Below are 19,914 nucleotides of genomic sequence, written 5' to 3' on the forward strand. Positions count from 1 at the left end.
CTGTCCTTGCTAAGGCTTTTACAAAAAGTACCTTTAATCATTAATTTCATGTCTACAGAGCATTGAGAGAGTGGCTCAAAAAGCTGGTGGAGGACAGTTTAATGTTTTAACGATTATCACTTGTTCGTCATCATCTGTAGTTGTGCTTTAAAAGCAATTTCATTTCAAGTGGTTCAAACCTTGGAGGTGCAACAGAAGATGGAGGGATCTTTTGTGAGCCTCGTTTCTTTCTTCATGTTTCAGCGATTACGTGATCGAGGAGAAGACGGCCGTGCTGCAGAAGAGGGAGAGCGAAGGATTTGGCTTCGTCCTCAGAGGAGCTAAAGGTAGAAACCGAGGGACGGGTGGTGGAGTGGTGGGCGTTTGGAGGAAGAGGAAGAGAGATTAAAAAAAAAAAAGCAAAAAAAAAAGCTCCTTGCTGTATTTCATGACACCTACACAGTCCACAGAGTCTGGCTTCCTGTGGAAGCAGAATCAGACTCCATGGACTGAACCCTCGCTAGTCTGAGGTGGGAGGAGCTTCCCTAACTTACCGGCTCTCTCTTCATTTCCAGCTGAGACGCCCATCGAGGAGTTCGCTCCAACCCCGGCGTTTCCTGCCCTTCAGTACCTGGAGTCAGTTGACCAAGGGGGCGTGGCCTGGAGGGCGGGGCTACGGACCGGAGACTTTCTCATCGAGGTAATAGCGGACTTCATTTTATATTCAAGTAGACACTTAAATCAGTCAGCTGACAGACATTTACTGACATTTTTTCATGTTTTTTTTTCAATACTTTATTTTGTTTCTTATTCATTTTATTTTTAACTTATTTTTTATTTTCAGATTTTTTTGTTGGTTTATCATTCTCAAACATATTTGTCATATGAGCACGCTCTGTGAACAGAAAAGAAAAAATTAAGATGGAAACTTGATATTTTCTGACCTCAGTTTTAACAGGGTTTTTTTTACTTTTTAATCACCTACAGGGACAAAAAGCTGTGAATCTTTGTGTTTGGGCCCGTGAAACATTTAAAACATTATGACTTGAGTTGTTTGTCTTTTCTCCAGGTGAACGGTACCAACGTGGTGAAGGTGGGTCACCGGCAGGTCGTCTCTCTAATCCGGCAGGGAGGAAGTCGCCTGCTGATGAAAGTTGTCTCAGTTTCCAGGAAATCTGAAACCAACCTGATCAGGAAAAAAGGTAGAGCCACCTGCTGTCCAGCCTTAGTAAGATTTGATTTTATTGGTACACAACAGTGTACATTTAGTACAGTGATTTAAAACAAAGAAAGTCAATCTTTTCAGGCCTAAAAAGGACTACAATACAATAACTTAGGTGTCATATAAAGTGGGTTTTATTCAGTTCTGATAACATTTAAATAAGAAAAATAAAAATGAACTGGGAAGAATAAAGTTTTATTTTAGTTTTACCCCCTTGTTTCAATAAATAATCAAAACAAATCAAGATGTAATTATAGATGTAACAGTCAAACCATTGTATAAATACAAGACACAGTTCAAGTTTAGTTAGCAAGGAGGCAGCTGCACATGCTCACTGGAGTTTCTGTGTATTTGACATGTCAGTGACATGACGGCTATCTGTGAACATGTGACTCTTTACAGGGAAACTTATCTCAGCACTCTTTCTTTTTATAAGTGCTGTAGACCAAAATACCCCACCCCCACCCCCCAACACACACACACACTGTGTACCACTAATATGCAATCTTGCCTTGTAGCACCGCCCCCTCCAAAACGAGCCCCCAGCACCTCCCTGACCCTGCGATCCAAGTCCATGACGGCTGACCTGGAGGAGATAGGTAAACAAACACACACACACACACACCTACACACACACACACACACACACACACAGTTAGACTGTAGCGGTGTGTGTTGCTGACCTTTGCTCTGTCTGCAGCCAGGAGGAGACGCTTCGGTGAGTCACATCGACCCCACGGTCATCGTGTTGTGACCCTGCGGTGACATTTGTCTTTGCAATCTGTTAGCATGATGTCGCAGTGATGTCATCAGCTGCATTTCCACCAGAGTCCAGGTTATTTCTGTGCAGACAGTTTTAACCAGACACAGTCGCACAGCAATGACACCAAGCTCTGAACATCCACTGGAACTCCAAATACCCGCCTGTGTGTAGTGACCGTGGACAGGTTGCTGGTGACTGAGTGGAGGTTTAAAGATGAGGTGTCCATCAGAGTCGCAGTCTGACAAATATTTAGCAGCCCACCCTGCAGTGCAGTGAAACACTGTTTGTCCCCTTCCTGATTTCTTAGGGGTTTTTGCATATTTGTCACACTTACATGTTTCAGGGATTTACGAACAAATTTAGCGCCTCTGACCACACAGCCAACCAAAAGATGAAGCCGTGCCTCCAAGTGACACTAATCCCCCAAATACTCAGAACATTAGCACAAAACATAACTCCTCCCAGCCCTGATGGGGACTTTGTGAAACCCACAAAGTTAGTCACCTGGCCAGCCTCCTTCATCGAAGCACAACAAAGCTGATTTTAAGGGCACAGGGTGAATGACAGAGGAGACAAGAAGGCACAGAATTAGGATTTTGGGGAATTCGGGCCAACACTTTATCTCCTGGAATGTTAGGTGGAAAAGCAGCTGATGTTTTCCATTGATGTCGCGACTTTTCAGGGCTGTAGCTGAATCAAGTATAGCTTCTACAATTACACACAAACAGCACGTGTTCGGTTTTTATTTGAGGCTCGTCCATTTTTTTAAGGCATCATTGATATAAGTTCATCTACCCCCTGACCCCTGTTTTTCCCAAAAGGGGGGATGCTACAAAAAAACGATGCTTGAGAAACCTAAAAAAAATAAAGAGTAACACGGTGATTCTTGAGTTTGGAATTAGATTCTTCTAAGCGCTTTTAAATTGAAACACCTTTTTTGTCTATTTTGACACTTTTGAGAGTCCACGTTTTGCGTGAAGTCCTGCTGCAGCCCTGGTGACTGATGTTGTGATGTAGCTCTGATGTCATGATTTCGCCACAGTGTTTGTCACGCTGTTTGGAAACTTTCACAGTGGTGTGGTCGTGTACCAGATGCTTAATCATGTCTTGTTAGGAGTCTGTTCATGTTCCTCTTTGTCGCTCCAGAAAAACTGGATGAGATGTTGGCCGGAAGTCAACAGGAAGTCGTCTTGAGGGGCCGCCCATCAGATGACTTCAGGGCGGCGACGGTGAAGCAGAGGCCAACCAGCCGGCGTATCACACAGGCAGAGATCAATGTAAGACACGGTTGAGCTAATGGGATAAACACAGAGCAACCGTAGCGAGAGGATGATTTTTAATCAGAGATTCCTGAGTCGCAGGCTCTCACAGCTCAGTGTTTACCTGCACACAGACTAATCAGATTTTCTTCTCTCAAAGCCTTCAAGCCCCCATAACATCAAATAATAAACTAGAAATGGCACGATACCACTTTTTTTTATGTCCGATACCGATATCATAAATTTGGATATCTGCCGATACCGATATAAATCCGATATAGCGTATTTTATAAACAATAAAATGTTGTTTTTTTTAAAATATCTTGCTGCATTTTGTATAAGTTCATACTCAAGTTTAAAAAAAACAAAACAAAACTAAAGCTATTCTGTTAAACCTGTATGAAAAAAAATACACTACACCCAAAATATTTCATACATCAGCAATACTGACCAATCTAATAAACTTGAACCTACACTATCCTCCCTGTTCTGGTATTTTAAAGAGTACTTAGTGGAAATATTAAACAACCTAACTAATAGGGTTGTCAACTCCAAGCAAAAAAAAAAAAACCCATAGGGAACCATCCCCAACCAAATCAATAAAAATCAATAATTTTTCTACAATAATTAAATAGATTCAACATCTTTCTTCAACAGAATTACAGACTGCACAGATGGTATCTTCCCAAAGGAAAAAGTACTATAGCTTACTAGGGTATAAATTTAATCGTTCCTATATACAATAATGGATTTCTTTACATCAAATAATAACTTTGGTTGTAAGATTCAGATCATTATTTATTAAAAGTAGTGCTGTCAGTGTTAACCTTGTTAAAATGACAGCACTAATTAAAAGCTAGACATGACAATTAGAAAGAAAAGTATGTTTTTGTGCCCCCCTCCTTTCCCTGTTAATGCCCTACTTGGCCCCCTGGCAAAGCTTTGCTAGACCCGCCCTTGCACAGTTACCAGCTGTCAGCTACTTAGAAAAGGATCCTGGTGTAGAAAGTAAATTCTAACAGCAGCTTCTCAAGCTTAAACGTGGCGCTGTTGTTTATCCGCCTGTTTCCTCTTTCTGGCGCAAAGTAGATAAGATAAGATAAGATAAGATAACCTGTGCAAAAGTTATGAAGCAAAAATTAGAATACAATAAGAATAAATACAGTACACAACTGTACAGAATAGAATAAAATAAAATACTATATACAGTAGAATAAAATATACAATAAGAAAAAAAATAGAATACAAATGCTATATACAACTGAGTAAAAATACAACGATGCCAGAAAAGATTATTGCACATTAGTGTTATTGCACATTTGTGGATGTGTGTGTTTGATCAGTTAAAGTCTTTATTGTGGAGTCTGACAGCAGTGGGGAGGAAAGACCTGTAAAAGTAGCCGATAAACAAACAAGAGAGATAGGACTTGCGTCAGAAAAGCCGATCAGCTGATCATTGATTAGTTTCATGATTGAAGTAGCAGCAGGAGAGGGAGAGAATGAGAGGCAGTCGCTCCCAGCATTCGCTGCGAATGATTTACAGACATTCAGAGATGAACTTACACACTTGCTTTACTTCTCTGGGATACCTTTAAATTCCGGTTTGGAAGCAGTAGCGAGGCTCCAAATGCTCAACCAGACCGCCAATAGGTCTCGCACGCCACAGCCGCTCTATCGTGAGACGCATACTCCTCCGATGTGCAAAGGTTATGAGCTGGGTTACGCTATGTCGCAAGTTTTGTGACGTGCTTTTGTGATATTTAATGGATCGGATTACATTTTTTATTTCTCTCCGATATCCGATCCAGTAATTTAAGTCAGTATTGGACCGATACCGATACGTAATATCGGATCGGACCATCTCTATAATAAACAAGCATTTATTTTAGCTGAACCGGTCGCTACTTACTGGAAATAGATTTGGTCACGGTAACGATTTCAAAATCGGTGGAACGGTCTCTGTGCAGATCAGTCAAATATGGCTTGTTTGTAGCCGGGTTCATGCTCACAGGTATTGCTAATCAGGCACAGGTCAGGCACCTGAATGTCAGTAGCAGAATAATCTGTCTGGCATTGCCAGAGAGAGATGGTGAATGGTAAAAAGAAAAACATTGTGACTAAGAAGTATTTCTATCCGAAGACTGATTTGAACACTTTTGTTGAGAAAAGGGGAAAACACCTAGTTTGAACATTTACCCTGGTTGCACCGGAAAATAAACTGGGTTTATTTACTTCATGGCAGTACTGACTTCATATGTAAAAAGTACATAGTTGTTAGCATAGAAAAGCAAATAAATATCTTAATTCTTGAATTTTTGACAAAATCTTTGTGTTGTTTGTGTCTGTAGTCGCTGTTTGAGCGTCAGGGTCTGGTGCCCCCTTCAGCTCCAGAGAAGAGCACCATGCCTTTACCCAGAGGGATGTCCAGAACCAAGAGTTTTGGTGAGAAATGTGGCATTACACCAAACTATCTCATAGGCTCACATTTTGTAAAATATGTCACTGGCTGAGCATAAGAGTACCGGAAATAGGAAAGTCAAGGCATCACTGGCTTCACATTTTATGACCCAAGAAGAAAGCCAAATCATCATAGTGCTGCTGTAACAGGCAGACTGGTTTCAAGCTAGCTAACACCACAGATAACTTTATACCAAGAACTAGGGATGGGTATCGTTTAGGTTTTATCCGATACCGGTGCCAAACCGGTACTTTTGAAACGGTGCCGGTGCTTAAACGGTGCTCAAACGGTGCTCAAACCGGTGCTTAAAGAATGGAGAACACAAAGTTGGTCCAAAAACCTCTCATGTTTAACTGTTTTCCACTTTTTCTTTGGTCATTTTAGCCTTTTTGGCCAGGGTGAAGGGAGTATCTGCCATCAAACAAGAAGACAGCCGCATGTAGCTATGATGATGTTTGCTAGTTCACCTTACATGCATTAATGTAATAACGTGGTTAGCCTACTCAACGTAAATTACACACGAACAACATTAAGCTACTCACGCAGAGAAGAACGGTTGCTGCTGCCATCATCATCCGTCATCATTTCTGCTACAGTGGCAGGGCTAGGGGCCAGGACTCTCGTCTTCGGGTTCTTGGGGGATGTTGCAAACTCCGGGTCTGATAACAGGCACCACACCTGCAGTAGATGTGCATGGTGTGAGGTCTCGCAGCAAGCTAACAAATACGGCGCATTTCTCGGCTTTTAAAAAACCACTATGCGTCGCCAGGTGTTTCATCGGATTTGAGGTTATACCTCCTTTGACAGTATCACAGTATCAGCTTAAAGCACTTGTTGCAGGCTGCTGAGTTTGCATATTTTGCTGTGAAGTACAGCCAGACTTTTGACCGCTTCGCCTTGGGCATTTTTAATCTGTACCGGTATCCGGTGCCATGATGGCAACGGATACCGGTACCCATCCCTACCAAGAACTTTAATTCATTGATCCAAAGCAGACATAAGATCTCTTCATAAGGCCAATCGGTGTGGTCGATTTATTTTGACATCTTATTGTTACCACAACAGGCACACCGGACGACGACAGAATCACGGCTCTGATCAATGAAAGTCGATTTCCACGGAGCTCTTCGCTGACAGACAGCTTCATCCCTCCTCCTCCTCAGACAGCACCGCCTCCTCCACCCTCTGCATCCTCTACCTCCTCGCTCTTCATACTCGACTCTGGCCCTCCTCCCTCTTTTCTCCCTCCTCCTCCTCCAGCACGAGGAGATGGACTGACCCGCTCTAGTTTCAAGCCAGGGGCAGAGCCAAGGCTTCAGGAGCTTTCAGATTCACCAACGAGGAGCCACACCCACGCCGAGCGGCAGAGGAAAGCAAGATCCATGATCATCCTGCAGGACACGCCTCCACCACTGCAGCCTGATGCTCACGGTGCCCCTGCTACTCACACACTTCACACCGCCACACACACCGCCACACACACGCTTCACACCGCCACACACACATCTACGCTGTCTCTGCACAGCACTAGCCCCGCCCTTGGCCACTCACCTCTGTCGCGGCGTCGGGGAAGAGCAATAGAAAACCCCTATGCTAATGTGGGACAACAGGCTCCGCCCACCAAACCCCAGAGGAGGAAGTCACCATTACTGAAACAACTTCCTGTTGAAGAGCAGGGTTAGCATTTTTCTGTCTGATGTCTGGCATGTTTGTCTCAATCCTAAGTGCATGATTGGATATGTTGTTCAGAGAACCATGACTCGTGTTTGCTTATTTTTTAAATATATTTAAAATAAAATTGGGCTGAGACACCAAAACAAAAGAAAAATAGACTCCTAATATTTACATTTTCCAGGTCTTGGGATCAAAGATCACGATTCATCCAAAGAAGGAGGTGGACCCAGCAGCCCCAGCAGGGCTGAGCTGTACCAGCAGCAGGTTCTTTCAGAGCGCGCTCGAGTTCAGGGTCGCCGGTCGTCTCTCTTCTTGTCAGTGGAGGGAGCGGGGTCAGAAAATCAGGCACCGCCTCTTCTGACGCAGAGCCACTCGATGGATGACCTCGGCGAGCTTCCCCCTCCAGCTCCGGTCCTGTCACCTTCACCGACTCCTCATACCTTCCTCCACCCGCTAACAGGGAAACCTCTAGGTCTGTCTGACAGCACACAGTTAATGAATGTTCTCAATGAGAATCAGGCTGCCACATTTTGTATGGGTTAATAACAATAATCACCTCTGGAAAAGCTAGTTTTATTCAATTCAAGCTTAGAATAGAAAAGAATAGTAGAGCCTGAAGTGCTTGACAGATCAAAAGGGGTATACAGGTAAAACCTTGCAGTACCGGTAAAGCAAATAAATAAAAAATAGAGATTCTAAAACTAAGGAGGTATTCCGCAAAACACTAGTGGGGAACAACCTAGGCCAGAAAAAGTGTTAAGGCTGAAGAAGGTATCAGACAAGATCTTAATGTTCTCCACGTAGTAGAACACTTTACAAAATAAAACACAACACAGTGTTAAGGCTCTCAACAAAACATGAAATGGCCAGACAAAGTAAAGGCATTAAGACTGAGGACAACAGACAGGGCTTTTGTGTACTGTGCATAGTAGAAGGCAACTCAAAAGAAAACCTTGAGTCACTTTACAGAATATAACAGGACCTGGGACAGAGCTAGCGACTTCAGAAAACATAAGATAGAATATTAAGAGATATTGCAAAACAAAACACAACCTGGGTAAGATCCTAGACCTTGACAATATACTGAACCTTGGAATTCAAGTTTTTGTCTGGATGGATTTTTATTCTCACTTGTGTTGTTTGTCTTCAGACCCGTCCTCTCCACTCGCCCTGGCACTTGCTGCAAGAGAACGAGCGCTCACCGCCCGCACACCGAGCCCTGAGCCACGAACTAAACACGCTTCTGCCTCCACCACACCCATCCCCACCCCGGCTGCCAGTCCTGAGGGCAGACACAAGCGAACGCCCATCACCACCCCACAAAGCAGTCCTGAGCCACGATCCAAGCGCACCACTCCTCAGACAAGCCCTGAGCAGCGGACCAAACGCACCACTCCCCAAACGAGTCCTGAGTTAAGGCATAAACGCATAACCCCACCCCTTTTCCCAGATGGACAAGTTGAGCGCCCAGAAACAGAGGGAGGAGTGACATCACCTGCCGCACCCTCCCCTGAGCGCTGGAGACCCTCCCCTTTGCCACCACTGGCCAATGAGGCTCATTCTCCTCTGATTGATAGACGTAGAAGCCTCACAGTGGGCAGTTCAGAGGAGGAGGGAGGGGCTTACACAGTGACACTCCCACCTGCCTTGTTATCATCCAGCGATGAGGAAACTAGGGAGGAGCTGCGTAGAATTGGTCTGGTGACTCCCCCTCCTGGGTTTACAAGCCCTACTGCTGCTCCTCCCCCATCCTCTCTCACCTTGTTGCCACGACGAGGTGGAGAGGGAGGGGGAGGAGAGAGTGGTCCTGAATCTTTGGGTAGACGAGGAGATGAGGAGGAAGGAGGTGATGAAAGGCTTCATGACAGTTCGTCTTCCCCAAGCTCCCTCCCACCCTCCATCACCCTGGCTTCTCCTCCTGCTCCATCTTCCCCATCTTCCCCACCTGCTACTCACCCATCTCCTTCATCCGCTGCCGTTTCCCCATCAGGGTTAAAGCCTCGCCTTCGTTCACCTATCGGTCGAGGACGTTCTGCACTCCGGGACCCCCTATTAAAGCAATCGTCGGACAGTGAGCTCCTCCCATCTGCTGCATCATCATCCTCCCCCTCCTCCCCACTTTGCTCCTCTCCCACCAGTGGCGGAGGCCGACAGCCACGCTATTTGTTTCAAAGGAGGTCTAAGTTGTGGGGGGGTGGGGATCAAGATCGACGGGGCCTCAGTCCGGAGGAAGGGGGGGGGCGTCCAGCAGCCTTGGGAGGCCAGGGATCCGGCTCAGCTGTGGATCTAACAAGCCGGTCAGCTTCTGCACTAGAGCTAAGCGGCAGAGCAGGGTCTGGACTCGATCTAGCCAATCGGCTACAGCTGCTCAACAAAGATAGCCACTCACTGGGGGAGGAGCCAAGCCCCCTCGATCCAGGTCGAAGGTCACCAGTAGGAGGTGCCAGGTACATCAAATATTGTAAATACTGGTGTGGTGTGCTGTTGATCTGGCAGTCATGCAGTGTGTTTGCTTGAGCAGATGTTTTGTAACAGTCTGTTATTTGTATTGTTCCAGATGTGTGGACAGTGGGGAGAGTAAATCGTAGGTTTTAATCTATGGTAAACATTTCTTGTTATTACCAAGAGATGGCTTTCATCAGCTAACAGCTGACTAACATGCACCACCTTTGACTAACTACTAAATATCTCAAATTACTCTCCCATCTGTCTTTTGAACTAAAGTAGGGAAATCTTTGATAACCACATCACCTGAAAGGAATAATCTTTTTAGTGCTCAGCAACCATAACAGAGCACAACAGCCCTGTCAAGCCTTGTATTTGTTTATATCTTGAAGTTGTACAGGAAGTTTTTTGGAGGGGGGAATAGCTTCTGTTATCATTTTCAAATCACAAAAATAGAAGAGGAGCAAGGACTAAACCTAATATACACCAAAACTAAGAGTGGGGCTAGGACAGAGACAGACAGACACTAAGGAGTACTTTGAACAGTATTTTAATGTACTTTGATCTAAGACGGATTACATACTAAGAAGAAGGAGATAGCCTAGCTTAAGACATAACCCTAAGGTACTTAGCAAAATAAAAAAAGGACCTAGACCAGAGCCTTGAGGTACTCCACAAAACATGATAGGATGTTGGCCTTTGACAAGGCATCAATTGGACATTTTATCTTACCCTAATCTCTGTGTTTCTTGTGGGTAGCACAAGAAACACAGCCACCTTCATATATTCTGTACAGAAATGTAAACAACCAAACCAAGTTATGTTAAAATGGTTTATCTGTATGATCTGACGGTTTAACTTCCAGTGAAACAATGCTACACATTCATTTTCATGACTGTACAACATGATCAGTATTAGCAAAGATATGAAATTGCTTGCCCAGATTTAGCCCCAGTCTTTCAACAGAAAGAAGCCTGAAGTAGTTTTCCAAGGTCCTGCAGAACTAAAGGTTCTTAGCTAGACAGTCAAAATGCAGGGTGTTGTCTTCAACAACTGTTTCAAAATTTGAAAAGAATAATGTACAATTTATCTGCAACAACTTTCACATAAGATTACAATACTTGACAGGAAGCTGTAACTAATGATTATAAGGCTTAACAAAGGATCATTTACACTGTGTTTAACTCATAACTAAACATTCTATTTGCTGTGTTGCAGGTTGTTCTCTAGTCTCGGTGAGCTTCACACCATCTCCCAGAGAGGATATGGCGCCTCCTATACAGTCCGACCTGGAAGTCGCTACCCTGTCACTCGCCGGAGCCCTTCTCCTTCTCCCTCGCCCTCTGATAGGTCAGTGGGACTCCCCTCTACTACTGCCCCCTGCTCTGAAAGGCCAGATCTGAGCTCAGGTCGCGGTCTAACCATCCTAAAGTCCTCCAGTCTCAGCCTCCCCTCAGAACCAAAGGAGGTTCGGTTTGTGATGCGAAGCGCCAGTGCACGAACCAGATCCCGTTCCCCTTCCCCTTCACCCCATGCCTCGCCCTGCCCCTCCCCGGTCCTCAGCGGGCCCTTGTTGTCCCTACGACCATGGAGGCAGCGGCCCCTCAACTTGTGGAATAAATACGATGTGGGTGACTGGCTGGAGAGCGTGGGTCTGGCCGAACACCGCCAGCGCTTCCAGGACCACGAGATTGAAGGCTCCCATCTCCCTGCCCTCACCAAAGAGGACTACGTGGAGCTGGGAGTCACCAGGCTGGGACACCGGATCAACATTGAGAGGGCACTCCGACAGCTGCTGGATGGTTCCACTTGACCCCTCACCTCTGACCACTCACCTCTTAGATATCCTAAACTGTAACCTCAGACCCCCTGACCTCTGGTCAGACAGTAGGCCATCTCTTTGAATTGAATAATCTTAGCAGTGACTGAATATTTAGACCTTAGACCAGAAGTTTTCTGGTTTATCAGCTCTTTGATCAGCAACATAAGGACTGGTAGCGGCTGCAGACCTCTGATGTTTCGTTTGCCTGTTAATGTCTGCATGCCCCAACCAAACTCCCAACCAAACCAAACACTTCACACTGAGTTATGACTGACTTATGGTTGTGTAGATTCATTTTAAACAAAATTAACATGAAATTAAATGTGCATGGCATGTTTTTAATAATCTTGAACATTCTGTTAACTCAATGTTCTTGATTATACCAAAAGTTTTAAGCCAAATGAACTATAGGCTAATATTTTAAATGAGAAATTGAATCCTTTTTTATTTATGTACAGTGATGAATGATTAAGAGATGAATTAACAATCTGACACCAACAAAGGTGGTCATGAGGAAAATCATGAGGTTCAACTGCAGGAATTCATTTGGGGCTGAAAATAAGTCCATGCTTGCCAGAATATTAAAGATCAGAGAATTATTTTTTTCAAATACGCCACCTCAGTATTAGTCCAAAACAGTTTTTTTTTAGTCGCAAAAATCCCCAACAAAAAACACTAAAACATTTAACATTCCCAGACATGGACACTCAGTCATTTAACTGGGAATTATAAAATGTCAGAAGACACTAATGGAAAATATCGATGACAGACATGTGCAGACATGTGAAAACTGGTCACTGAACTATTGAAACAACCAAATGAACTGACTAAATCTTGTCAGCTGGACTCACTCGGTTTTACACTGTGACAGATTTGTCAGTGTTCTCTGATAGCATGTTTGCTAGTCTTTCCAATTGCTGGGATAACATTACCTATAAAAGCAGAATCTTCTCCAGCATACAATTTCACTACAAGCCACTAAATTTTACTATACTTAGAATTAAAATTTACCAGTAAGTCCCACAATGTGAACAAACTGGGAACAAAATCCATCAAAGTTTCCCTGACCGTGATGTAACTTATGAAACAGCTGCTTCTGTACAGCCAGGATTTAAAAATGAAAAATAACAGTCAGTGCATCTGAGAAAGGCAGAACAATGAAAGGAACTGAAAAATCTTATCAACACGACTCTGCTCTTAAGCTACGAGAGATTTGAGTGGCCATTATTTTTTTTAAATCCAAAGGTAACTACTCAGTAACTGTTAATAAAGTTTATGGTGTATTACGATTCTTGAAGACTATAAGCTGCAGCTTAAATTCAAACAGTTGCTTGTTGTTACAGTTTTTGATGGACAGTAAACACTCAAACATCTGGAAACATCAGCTATGAAAGCATTACCTGAATTCGGGTCTGGACCATTACAAACAGCTCTGCTGCCAGCCTCTAATGGTGATCAAAGAGCTGATGTGACAATCCGACTACAAACGCACTGAGACGGGTCGTGTCCTCGTGCCATTCTGCTTCCCCAGACGAGTTTAGCTGGACCTTTGCTAGCGGAGCTGGATGACTGGCAAGCTACTGGGAGTCTCTACTGTAACACCGGGAGATTATAGCTGAGGATATTTGTCCGTCCTTTTCTTGTGACTTTACTTTTGTTTTCCCAAATAATCACTCATAACGAGTTTGTGTTCATTTTTGAGTTCATACTATCTTAAAGCTGATCATTTAGAATTTATGAATAACAAGTAACAATAATGTGGTGGTGATGAGTTTATAATAGTCCGGAAAATGATTTTGAGTTCCTTATGATTTGACAATGAGTTGAATTTCAAGGTCATCTCGATGATGTTTTTGGAATTCATAATGATTTGTCAATGAGTGTGACTTTGTGCTGATGTGCTATGTGTTTCAGGGAGAGCTGCAGCAGAGCTCCAACTGTAAACCTCTCTGGTTTCTAACCTGCTTATTGAGGGCTTACTGTACATGGTGCTATTTGTTTAAAGCCATCTGTACAGAAAATACTTTCCTCCTTCCCCTCTTTATCTTCCTCACCCTGATATCTATTAATTAGCCCCCCAAAATTTAATCAAAGAACGACTTTCAGGAACAGGCCATAAATGGAGTTTCCTCCCTGCCATACTGGGGATTTTTCATCCCTGCCATATGTGGAGTTTCCTCCTGACCACAGAGTTTACATCAGAGTTCCCCTGTAAGACTTAACATCCATTCATTTTAATTCTACTTCATCTTATTTAATTTTTCACCGTGAAACATTTTCATGTTAAGTCACAGTTAAAGTGCAGAGGTGAAGGGTTTTTGTGCAGTTTCAGTATCCAACACAGCTGCAGACTCTAGATCACTCTCTTGCAATTAATTAAATTGAATGTATATTTTCACTTACCAGCAGTATATAAACTTGTAATAAAGTATTAGCGCCACTAGATGGATAGGCAACAGGGAACGATATTCTAAGCAGTGTAAGATATGGCTTTTCTGGAGATTTGGCGCCTTCCCCTAAAGGAAATTTACCAGGACTCTTATAAAGATATATTTCACCATTTGGATCGATTTTAATTTAATCAAGCAAAAAAAAGAAATGTTGATCTGTAGAGCTGTCACTCAAAATGTAATCTCAGATAACAGGAAGGGAGACTCAAATGAACCGAAAATTTCTGAAACATTTTGGGTTTAAATACTCAATAAATCCATGATGTTTCCAAAGTAATCGAGTTTAAATCAAATTATGATCACGGCTGATCAAAATAGTCAGGATTGCAATTTTTGCCATCACGTCACCAGAAATAACAGAAAATCTTCTGCTTGCAGTTGTAGTTGCTCCTCAAAAGCTCAATTTGAGTTGGAACAAACCTCTGGACATATATGACACACTACATCCGCACATTAAATATTAACTACATGTTTATATGCTGCTAATAAATGTAAATAAGTAATTTATCTGCCTGCTGTGGAATCTAATCACAAAGAAGCTGAAAGAATTCATGTAGTTGGAGATACTGTCCAAAATTACAGGAAGCTATCTAAGTTAGAGTTTATGGAAACCGGCTGGCGCACTTTATCCGGATGTGTCGTTCACGCCAAATGTGAAGCAAAGTTTCACCTCGCGTGGAATCTGCCACACTGGAGACCTGTGAATATTCACCGAGCAGCCAGCGGGATAAAGACGAAGCTGGAAACAAATTCCAGAAACGCATCCTCACAGTTTACACTCTGTTTCCTCCGAGCTCGCTCCTTTTTTTTTTCTCTTTGTCTAAAAGCAAAGTCGAACCTTTCAGCTCCAGCTGTTCTCAACCAGCGCAGATAAGCTCCTCCCTCATTTCTGATCTCACTGGTATCAGCAGAGGATCACCGCTGATGGGTTCTCATGCGAGCAAATGTGGATTTGCCAGTATTATTAAACAGACTGATCGTATCCGTACCGTGTGAAAACTCTGCTTCACGTTTGTTGTGAATGCACCATTAAAGGGGACCTTTATATTTTTATACTGGCGCTAGATCAGAGTAGCTTTGTACAGGTCAAAGTTCAAATAATCTTCATAGTAACATTCCTGTCTTTGTACAGGCCCTCAGTTCACCCTGTCTGAAACAAGCCAATTTATCTTCGGGCTCTTTCCTTGACAGCCTACTTTGCTCTTATTGGCTAACTTCTGGAAGCCTGCCGAGGGGCGGCATCCAGTGCTTGTGAGGTGTACTGTGAAGGCCAAGTGTTCGGCTCACAGGGATTACTTCTACTCATGTTTACCTCATTATGTGTTTATATACACACATTAAACATCACAACATCAGACAGATGACAACAAAATAAGTAAAGGTTTCATATTTTACTACAGCACTAATAATGATATTATTATAATCCATCACTTTGACCTCTTGCCCTGAGAAAACAGACTTATTCAGAGCTTTGTGTTTATCCTAACTTAGCACAAAGCATGGGAGCAGGAGGAAACTGTTAGCCTAGCTCCATCACAAGGTAAAAGTCCACGTTCTAGCTTATTTACACAGTGTAGTGTTGTATTCAGAAAACTAAAACAGAGCAGTCCTGAGTACAACTCAAACAGCCTCCTTTTTACTTCACTGTCTTTCTACATTTGCACATTAACAGCAAGTGGGTGGAAACTGGATTCCTCCAACCTATAAACCAGCGTTCTTTACGTACCGGAGACTTGAATAGAATTTTATTTCAGACATTTTCTTAAAGTCACATCGCCCCCTTCTTTTCTGAATATTTGAATTTGGTTTAAAAAAGAATGAATCCCTCCGTTTGCCGCCCTCTAAAGCACAATCAAAGTTTCAGTGCCTGTTCCCGCAGCAGATTGACTGCTTCTGTCTCGTTTCCTTCCAAGTCCAGTTCCCAAACAACCTGCCGAGCTGCAGTCATGATTTCCAAAGCTCTACAAGTTGATGTTGACATGCTTTTATGGACAAAGTAATATAGAATGTACAGACTATTTACAGCACATTACAGTAGACTATATGGTCTGTATAATATATATTATGGTAGAATAAAATGTAGCTATAGTGTAAAATATAAAGTAGACAAAGTTTATTTAAAAAAGTAATATTTTGGTAGGCTGTAGTCTATGAAGTCTTTAATCTAATGAGATATTCAGAGCTTGTAAGCAGCTACACTGAGCTCCATCTGGAAACAGTGCAAGTTTCAAATAAACCAGGTTTCATTTTTTCAATGAAGAAATCAAACGTGCGTACATTTAAATATACAATAAATTAACAGTGTCTTTTGTCCACAGAAACACTCACCAGTACTATTACCTTACATTATTGAGGTGACTGCTGTTGTGATTTAATGCTATACAAAATAAAACTGAATAGAACTAAACTGAATTGAATACACTATAGAATAAAATTCTGCTTAAGTTCAGGATATTTTTGCGTTGGGTTCATCCAATCTTAACCTTCAGTTCTACTTAAATAAAGCTACACATCTGATGGGAAATCAGATGACCAAAGTCTGGCTTCTTGTAATTCTTCCTCTTGCGACAGACATCCTGGAAATCAGGCCTATACTTTCTGTTTCTGGTTATCCAGACTAGACTGTAATGACTCTAGTCTGAAATAACACTGGAAAAAATGTGACCAACAAAACAAAAAACAGAAGTGGCAAAGAAAAGAAAATGGCTAGCACCTGATTCTTTTCTTGCTTCTCTCAATTGATGTTGTACTTATTGTGCGTAGACTTAGCAGAGAAAAATGCTCTGCAGAAATGCTTTAAGATAAAACGCAATAAAAAGAGAATCGGTGGATCGTCTGTGTGGAAAGCTACAAAAACTCAGTTCGGGTCATCATTATTTGGTTTTATCGATTTTATCGATTAGCCAAACCGGTCTGGACCAAAAGTGTCTTTGAATGTTTAATCTGCAGCTCAGAGTCCTGCAGTGTGGCTGCTTACACTGAGAGAATATCACGTGAGTCAGGTATTCTGTACATGTGTAGTATATATTATAATGGACTACTGATAGTCTACTGTACAGAGTCATGCGCGGAATGAGTCAGTGAAGCAGGTTGGAAGCAGATCAGCGACCTCAGGTCCCTGCCTGTGCTCTGTTACACCTGACATGAGGTCAGTCGCCCATCGTAGGACTTCTCAGCCAATCAGAAATGACAACGTTTAATCAGTTCTGTCTTATTTGAGCCAATCAAATGTAAGTAGGGCTAAACAGCAGGTGGCACCAATTCTTCTACTCACCCAGTGAGACTATTGTTTTTCAAACGTTTTTTTTGTTGTTGTTGGTTATTAACAACAAAATAGATCCAAGCAGACGTTTACGTAAAGGTTACCGTACGAGCATCAGCACGCTCTTATTCTACTTATTCAACACAGCTTCGTGTCATTTGACTGTCGTCATCATGGTTTCAGAACCACCTCATTAAACCATTGAATATATTAATGTCATTACAACAGCTCCAGTCATTTTTTTCAGTTAACCCTGTGAGGCCTCAGTAATTGAATCCATGCACAGCCTGCAACTGAGTACGTAGGTCGCTGACGACATTCGCAACATTTATATACTCATGTGAGGCGCCCCGCATCACTCTACTTAACCACCAGCTAGTGTTTTGGTGGTGGAGTTTCTTCCATGAAGTGACTGAAAGCAGATGGAAAGTCAGAAACGTGTATGAGGAAGTGATGCTGTCGAGAGCCAATCACAGTCCCTGCGGCCTCAAAGATGTAATGTGTGCTTACATTTCAGTTACAGAATCCCACTTTGCGCTAACCGTTTAAATTTGGAATCTTTTAAGAAAAAATGTGAAATTTTTTTTGTGTGTGTTTTAATGGTTTTAAGACGTCCCCGAACAAAGACTGAGACCACACAGTGTGAACATAATTAATTATCCATAATTAAGCCAGTAATTATACAAATAAAGTTTTATCATTTCTATGACTTTTACAGTAAATCAACATCAGTCATTTACCGACACAATATCATTGATGTATTTACTTAGGCAATAAATAAAGACGCTTCTGTTAAATCTCACAAACAAATTCTCACTAATACCATTTATTGACACTCATATTGGTATAGCATTTTTATAATTAAAAATATCCTCAAATCACATGTAAATAAAGAGCGGGGCTCATAAACCATCCCATTCAGTAAGTTTAAATACATCTGAAGTGAGCTGGATTACAGTGTTATTCAGTCTGCAAGATAAAACCCTGTCCAAGTACTTTTGGTCATTTTTGGTTCTACAGTTTGTGTTTGCGTATTCCGGCCATCTACAAAGATAATAAGTCAATCGGAAAACCACAAAAAAGCTGCCTCGTGATTTTTGTGCTATTTAATATGAGCTCAGATTGTTTAATCAGGTCTGTAATGAAAAGATTTGTAATAATTCCTCTAAGAGAAAAATGAGGATATAAATCAAACCATAGCTCCTCAGCCGTGGTTTAAACCTCTAATATTTATTATTTATGTTCCTCGATGTTCGGTAGCTGGGGATGGTCATGCCTTGGTCTTTTACCAACGTTCATGTCCATGAAGTGTCAGAAAATACACAAAGTTCAGTAACGTTCACGCCCACGGCAGAGTAAGGAAACTCAAGAGTTCAGATTTTTACATTTTTGTGTTTAAAAAAATGAGAAGTTTTTATTTAGAGATTTTACACTCCAAAAACAGAAGGGAATAGAAAGCCATCATTTATAAATGTTCACTTCACATATTTGTTGGTTAAAAGTTGGTTGAGAACAAAATTTATTTTGCTTAGGGTTAGAGAACTGTAGAAACCAGAGGCCACCCAGCAGGGGGTGCTGCAGATAAACGTTGAAGCGATAACTTAAAAACTTCCAGATTCTTCCAAATCTGTATGATAAAGTGATAATTGATCAATAGAAGCAGGATAAATCTGAAAGAATGAGCCACAATGGAAAACTGGAAAATAATCCACAGCTTCCTGCTGATTGGCTGAGAATCCTGGCTTTCTAACCTGCGTGTGAAACCCTCCTCCCCCTCCTTTTAAATCTCCACCTGCTTATAAGTTTATGGTTTTATGGTCTCTCCCCCCCCCCCCCCCCCCCCCCACTCCTTTCTAGCTTCCTCTTTTTACAGTATGTTTGTAGTTTCTTCTGGAGTGAGTGGTGTGCGTGTACTTGTAGTTTTTTCTTCCCTTTTCTAACAACCGAAGAGCACACGATGACAACTGATGAGCTCTGCAACGCAACAGATTGTAACCTTTATAATAAACTGTCATTTATTACAAACTGCACTCACGGCCTTCACGTGTGCTTCTTTCACAGGTTTATGACCTCAGACCTTCTCTGGCCACTAAAGTGTGAAGCCGAGTTAATGACTGATGAGTTTCACCTCAGATGTGCGCTGATGATGATTTACTACCCGGCTTCATATTAAAACAAACACTAAACCTGAAATATTTAAAGTATTTGAGAAGTTCAAACTGTTTAACAGCTGAATAATGAAAGGATCAAACTTTATAACAAAGTCCTTTAACAGAAGATTTGATGTCATGATTTGTCTTTCCTGTGATGACACATCTCTTCTGTAGCTTCCTGCACTCTGCCTGGACATCTTCCCCTTTCTTCACTCCTTCCCTTTTTTAAACTAACACTAAATATTTAAATATCATCTGACATGAAAACGTCATGTGGTTAGCTAGCCAGCTGTCAAAAAGTAGCTATAACTTGATTTATGGAAAATATGGAGGGTAGGTATGAGTAACTCCGTGGCTACGATTTACTGTGATGTCAGCACAGCTCAATGACCTTTTTACTCTCACCTGAACAATAGGTGTCACATCA

General features: G+C 42.2%; 1 protein-coding gene across 8 annotated transcripts in view; it reads left to right on the forward strand.

The window, feature by feature from the left end:
• shank3b (SH3 and multiple ankyrin repeat domains 3b) overlaps window positions 1–19,400 on the forward strand; it is a 60,581-nt gene extending 41,181 nt beyond the window's left edge. For 5 of the 8 annotated variants that reach the window (XM_085137175.1, XM_085137176.1, XM_085137180.1 and 2 more), the window contains 11 exons: window positions 244–326; window positions 555–679; window positions 1,049–1,181; window positions 1,720–1,800; window positions 1,902–1,919; window positions 3,111–3,241; window positions 5,572–5,665; window positions 6,747–7,358; window positions 7,537–7,827; window positions 8,506–9,802; window positions 11,019–19,400. In XM_085137175.1, the coding sequence (XP_084993301.1) occupies window positions 244–326; window positions 555–679; window positions 1,049–1,181; window positions 1,720–1,800; window positions 1,902–1,919; window positions 3,111–3,241; window positions 5,572–5,665; window positions 6,747–7,358; window positions 7,537–7,827; window positions 8,506–9,802; window positions 11,019–11,613 (3,460 nt within the window). In that variant the 3' untranslated portion in view covers window positions 11,614–19,400. The other 3 variants (XM_085137178.1, XM_085137179.1, XM_085137182.1) reach the window with 2 other exon arrangements.
• Window positions 19,401–19,914: the final 514 nt, after the last annotated feature.

This window comes from Neolamprologus multifasciatus, chromosome 17 (genome assembly GCF_963576455.1).
Source record: "Neolamprologus multifasciatus chromosome 17, fNeoMul1.2, whole genome shotgun sequence".
Taxonomy (NCBI): domain Eukaryota; kingdom Metazoa; phylum Chordata; class Actinopteri; order Cichliformes; family Cichlidae; genus Neolamprologus; species Neolamprologus multifasciatus.